General features: G+C 43.6%; 1 protein-coding gene across 1 annotated transcript; it reads left to right on the top strand.

Moving 5' to 3' along the window:
• The first annotated feature begins 835 nt into the window (after positions 1–835).
• Positions 836–3912, top strand: c7h7orf25 (chromosome 7 C7orf25 homolog). Its single transcript, XM_029253672.1, has 2 exons — positions 836–883; positions 1889–3912. Exon 2 carries the CDS (start codon positions 1905–1907, stop codon positions 3192–3194), a length of 1290 nt encoding a protein of 429 aa, XP_029109505.1. The 5' UTR covers positions 836–883; positions 1889–1904; the 3' UTR covers positions 3195–3912.
• The last annotated feature ends 2525 nt before the right edge of the window (positions 3913–6437 follow it).

The following is a 6437-nucleotide window of genomic DNA, read 5'->3' as shown; positions in this document are numbered from 1 at the left end:
AAAGAGCCCTGTGTTGCCTCGCTCTTTCCCCGAACGCGAAGGTGATGGGCAGCACGGAAACGTCAGTTGACATACGCTGCTGGGACAAAAGGGAGGAGAGGAAAGACCTGCACAGTACACATTACTATCAAAACATTATTTATTATGAGGTAATTCTAAGTTGTTTTGAAACGCGGAGATGCTAGATTCATACTGGTTTCTAATACTAAAAACTATAGGGAGTTGAGTCACTAAGTCACTCCGGGTTATGTGGCCGGTCTCACCCATTAATGTTTAATTTCATAAACCTTATTTAACAAAATTTATTTTTATCTTAATTACTGAAAGTAAATGAACACAAATGGTTTCAAAATGTGGGGTAACCAGCTCCACTCATACATTAACTTTTCTCAAATGGTAGCACATGCCAAACCCCACTGAAGTAAGCAGGGATGTCTCAGATGGGATATTTCAAGATTAACTGCCCTCTTTTAAAAATGTTATGCCTGAAAATGATTTATTAAGAAATTGCGGATTTTCGGATTGCTGCACATGGACATACTTAAGAAACTCAAAATGAATGTATCAGAAGCATAAAGTGTTTCACTACAATGCCTAACTCTGAAGTGATTTCGGAGTGTAACAATATTGGTTGGCATTTAACAGGGGAAAAAAAAAAACTTTGTGTCTCGTAAAATACTGCATCATGTCAAATACTTCAAAGTCGTCACAAAAACCGGAAATGGTAACAATTTACCCGGAAGAACATTGAGAAATCGCTGTATACAGAAAACTGGTCCTACGGTTTAAACTGCGGCGGAAAAAGAGGCGTGGAAAGCTTCCGGTCCAAGTTCCGGGAGAGCTCTTACGAGAGCCCATTATATCTTGAACTCGAGCGCTTCTCGTAAGTGGTTCCATGAACTCTGCTTTATGTAGTCGAAGTCAGTATTTCTTTGAACGGTTCTCTTGTTCTTACTCTTCTGTGGTATTCCATCTACGTCTTATTATCTGTTATTACTTTAGCGGCTGTTTAACATTTTATCTTTCGCTTGGTCATGAGTTCAAATATGATGCAGAGAGGCTGCGATGTAGAAAACCTTTAGAAAATGTGTGATTTTATTGTTGCGCAGTAATGCTTTTTTGAGTATCTGTATTTATATGAAAGTGTTGTGGGTGTCGTTAAATCAGAGGACTGGTGTTAACTTCTGTTAGCCTTGTTGCTAACTGGCACTAAGTGGTCCGACCGTCACTGTGCTCCGTCTGGAAACTTGTGCCACTTTTTATTCACCTGCACCGTGACGACGTGGCGCCGCGAACACGAAAGAACATAATCGCATAACGCGTAAAAGCACGAAGAACATAGCATTAAGTAGACTTAATAAAAGTGGATTTGACATTTTCCGTTTTTTTTTTTTTTTTTTTGCATCCCAGTAGGTTGGTTACCCTTGTAACGAACCTTTGCTTTGGTTTTACTTTTGTCTCCCGTATTTTATTTAGTTTTGCGTATGTACTGAGTTCAGAAATTTCTTGGTAGAATGAAATTGTAACTGAAACACTATCTTGGCTGTGAAAAAGACATGTGTAATATTACTTTTTTTCTTATTGGCTGTATGATGCAGTTTAGGACTCACTGCATTTAAAATTGTGTTGTGTTAACTAAAAAATTTATTTCCTAATTTTTTAAATGTTCTAGTTCATGTTTACTTTCGTAGGCTGAAGATCATGGTTGGATAATAATGACGTTTGTTGTTCGTTTTCAGTCCTGGTCCAGTACTCAGGGTTGTGCTGCTATTGACTGCTTAATGGTCATTAATGGTATTCAGGTATTTCAGCTTTTTGCTGACTAATGTGAGTCCATTAACTGTTGAGTGCATTACTGAGTGCATGTCTTGTCCTTCAACCCCTTCAGGAATGATGTTCCAGCAATGGCAACACACTCCATGCTAAAGGACCAAATCAAGGTGGCCCAGGAGCTCCTGGGAAGGGTGGAGCAGCTCTGCAGTCGGCAGACGCAGGAGGTGGAGGGGCGCGCCAAGCTGTGTAGCAAGCTGCGTGCCGAGCTCAAGTTCCTGCAGAAGGTGGAGGCAGGCCAGGTGCAGATCAAGGAGTCTCACCTGCAGAGCACCAACCTCACCCACCTGAAGGCCATCGTGGAGTCGGCAGAAAGCCTGGAAGACGTCGTGAGTGTGCTGCACGTCTTCACTTACGAGGGTCCCGGCGGTCAGAAGCAGACGCTGGTTGTGGATGTGGTCGCCAACGGCGGCCATACATGGGTGAAGGCCATCGGGCGCAAGGCAGAGGCCCTCCACAACATCTGGCAGGGCCGGGGCCAGTATGGCGACAAGAGCGTGGTGCGGCAGGCAGAGGACTTTGTGCAGGCCAGCCGCCAGCAGCCTGTGCAGTACAGTAACCCCCACATCATCTTTGCCTTCTACAATGGCGTCTCCAGTCCCATGGCTGACCGGCTGCGCGAGATGGGCATCTCCGTGCGGGGGGATATAGTGGCTGTGAACTCAGTGGTTGGGGCGGAGGAGACTGCGAAGGTTGGAGACGACGAGGAAAGCGACAGCAGCTATGGGGAAGAAGCCGACAGCAACGGCAGCACAGACTGCGACAGCGACGGCGACGACTTGGATGTCGTGCACACCAAGGTAGACAGAGGCACCATCGTGGCCAGCGTTGCGTTCCCTAGAGATGTCAAGGTGGATGTTTGCAAGCGCGTCAACCTCGACATCACCACGCTCATCACTTACGTGTCCTCCCTCAGCCACGGCAACTGCCACTTCACCTTCAAGGAACAGGTGCTGACGGAGCAGGCGGCACAGGAGAGGCAAGAGAAGGTGCTGCCCAAGCTGGAGGAGTTCATGCAAGGCAAGGAGCTCTTCGCCTGCCAGTCTGCTGTGGATGACTTCCGAGTCATCTTGGACACGCTTGGGGGCCCTGGGGAGAAGGCTCGTGCCGAGCAGCTGCTCGCTCGCCTGCGAGTCGTGCCAGACCAGCCATCGGAGCGCACCGAGCGTCTGGTTCCCAGCTCCAAGGTCAACAAACGCTCCCTCATGATCTTTGGAACGGGAGACTCCTTGCGAGCCGTCACCATGACTGCCAACAGTGGCTTCGTGAGGGCCGCAGCCAACCAAGGAGTGCGCTACAGTGTCTTTATCCACCAGCCCCGAGCCCTCACTGAGGGCAAGGAGTGGAGGGCAATGCCCATATAAACCTTCCGGCGAGAGGGAAGGAAATGCGAGGAGGCAAAAGACGAGTGTTTGAAATGAGGGTGTCGGCAAGAGACACGTCAGTTAGCAGGGCGGGTGCATGTTAAGGTTCCAAAAAAAAAAGGAAAATTTCTTTTGATATAGCCACGCTAATGACAATACAGTTATGTGAGGTTTCACCTGAAAGCCTTGTATGTGTGCAGCTTTGCAGCAGAGTGGTAACAGCATCTTTCTGCGAACCATCAGCGATTGCGTGAATTGAAGACACCAAACTGTAGACCACACGTCTATGCTGATCTTGGCAGAATGTTCTTGCATGTTGCTGATGTCACGCACTGGCTTTATAGCGGTTCTGACTTCAGGACTGATCACATGCCCAGGACTACTTGATTATGGGAGAGAATTTGAATCACTAAGTTGTGGCAGGACTGTACACCCTGCTCTTGTAATTAGAATATATTTGTAAAGATGTATCAAGTACAAGAAATACAAATACATAATATTTAATTTGTTATAAATTAGTACTTATTTCTTTTTTTGCTGCTGTAAAAACTGAATTGGGTAGGTTGAGTATCCTGTCGAGTTGATAATTTGACAATAGATGGAAATCGAGGTAATGTTTCCTGCGAAACAGAGCGCCATTAAAAAGGACGAGCAGATTTCATGGTTGTGTTTCTGTCTTTGTGAACGTTGGCACTCAGGATGGGTCTTAGCTCTGTTAGAGGTGGGTCTTGCACAGAATAACAAATGTTTTGTCCAGGTTTACATTCCCATCTGGAAAATGTACACTGGAAATGGCATTCAGACCACAGCCAGGAATCCTTGACATTTTTAGATGGATGTTTATGTAATGAAACTATATAATTGAATTTGAATACAGACCTTGTCATTGTAATTCAACTTAAATACCAGGTTTTGTGTTCATAACTAGATTTAGCTCTTTGCACATTGTTGCTTCAAGCTTTGAACGATCCACTAGGGGTTTAGATTAAATTACTGGAATTGCTTGTAAACTTGCCACTAAGTGTCTACTACAGTATTATTTACTGTCTTTGCCCTGCTGGAGAGCATGGAAATTTACTGTTGTGAAGTGCAATCCCAAGGATTTGGCTTTGTAAGATATGCTTTGACTGCTCAAAAGCAGAAAACAGTCAATTGTGCTGCAATAAATGTCACTTAAGTTACTACTGGTTAGCATTAACTGCACAATATTACTTATGTACTTTTGAGGTGTAATGATGTATAACTAGCAAAACCAGTCTTATTTAATTTCAGCAAAACTGCAAGAATTACATAATACATTTAATAAAAAACAGGTACAGAGCATTTACATGGCACCTACAACATCTGTAATAATGTGTGTGGGGGAAAAAAATTACATCTGAACCACTTGTCCCATACAAGGTCGCAGGGAGCCGGAGCCTAACCCAGCAACATGGCGCAAGGCACCCCAAGCGAGACTTGAACCCCAGACCCACCGGAGAGCAGGACAAGGCCCAACGCACTCTGCCATCACACGCCCCTGTATTTTTATTTTCTATAATAGTGTAATGTTGTGCTTCCTGGAGTCCTGTGGGCTTTGGGTTTGTGTGCCATTATCAATGTAAACCATTAGATGGCGCCATAGACGTTCAAATGGATTACATCGAAATCATTTCATCTGACATCTTTTCCTTTGGAGACTCCCAATGAACTCTATGTAGTGTTACCATCCCACACAGCTTATTCACTGTGGTGACTTACACTGCTAGATACACTACTTACACTGGGTCACTCATCCATACATTAGTGGAACACACACTGGAACACACTAGGGGTGAGTTTATAGTCACAAATCCACCTCAATGGCATTTCTTTGGAGTGTGGGAGGAAACCAGAGCATGCAGTGGAAACCCTCAACACTGTGGGGAGAACATGCAAACTCCATACATACTTGTACTCTTCACTTTTTCCCTTTTTTAAAATAAGTGTATGAAACAGGCAGATTTTGTTAGTATAAAAATTAAGACTATTTCTCACTGACCAGTTATAATAAAATCACCTATTATGACAGTTGCATTTTAGACATATACAGTCTGCTGTAGAAGTATAGAAGGGTAAACATGCTGTATTAAATATCTACTGGGACAGAAAATGTGGAAAAAAACAGTAGTGCATGTAAGTTTGTACTTCTAGACATACAAACCTAGGCCAATTTATGATGCATTATATAAAAACTGTATTGTCATGAATTTATTATTAATGATTACTTGGCTGACCCATTGGTCTAAGGCAACTTACTGATTGAGATTTGAACCTGCGACCTTTGGATGTAAAGGCAGCAGCTCTAATCACTACACTATCAGCTGCTGCCTGATAATAAACCTAATCAACTTCACAATTATTAACCCATTTTTACAGCAGGATTAGCACCTCAATCAGTGGTACTATAGTAGAACTAGGGATTCGAGCCAACTTTACGAATACAAGGCCATATTTTGGACAGTTATGTCATTTGCAGTTTTATTAAATAAAATGCATAGTATTACATAGTATTTGGCAACCATAAGAACAGTGTCACAGAAATATTAGGAATAATTTGTCAATTGTGGTAAATCTGAGAATATCTTGGGTTTGGCTTTAGGAGTGATTAGAATTGCTGCCTTCAGACCCAAAGGTTGCATGTTTGAATCCCACATACTGCTGTAGTACCCTTGAACAAGGTACTTACCCCATCCAAGTGTTTAAATGGGTAAAATATTGTAAATCGCTTTCGAGAAAAGTGTCAGGAAAAAAAAGAATAAATGTAAGGCGGGGGGCTACTTGGGGGGTCCATTATAATAATGAGGTCTTGTTCATTTTCGTTTTGTGGGAACCAACAGATGGATCACCACCCAGCAACAGAAGCTTAGTTTGAGCTCACCAGACACCAGGGGAAGATAAATGAATGAATGAATGAATGAATGAATAAATGAAATAAAAGAGCGGACACAGTTTAACCACCATGAAAATGGCACCGGCGTGACCTTCATCAGGCCGCGCGGACTCGCTGGCGCGATTCCTTGTAATTTGTTTTAAAACTGTTATTAGCTGTGACAATTTATTGCAGGCTAAATGAAATCTCATCTCATCAAAAATCCTCGCTATCGTTCAATCAATGAAAGTGTTTCCCTGGATGGAGAAGCGATACCGCACCGCCGCTGCTTCACCTCAGCTTCCTCTCACCGGTTTACACTCCTCCGATTCCCTCTGTGACTGATACCGGAA

The sequence above is a fragment of the Scleropages formosus genome, chromosome 7, assembly GCF_900964775.1.
Source record: "Scleropages formosus chromosome 7, fSclFor1.1, whole genome shotgun sequence".
Classification (NCBI taxonomy): Eukaryota; Metazoa; Chordata; class Actinopteri; order Osteoglossiformes; family Osteoglossidae; genus Scleropages; species Scleropages formosus.
Note: the sequence above shows the minus strand (reverse complement) of the source record. Positions and strands in the feature narration are given on the sequence as shown.

Coding starts and splice junctions, on each gene's coding strand:
- c7h7orf25 (XM_029253672.1), top strand. CDS start 1,905: ATGGCAACACACTCCATGCTAAAGGACCAAATCAAGGTGGCCCAGGAG.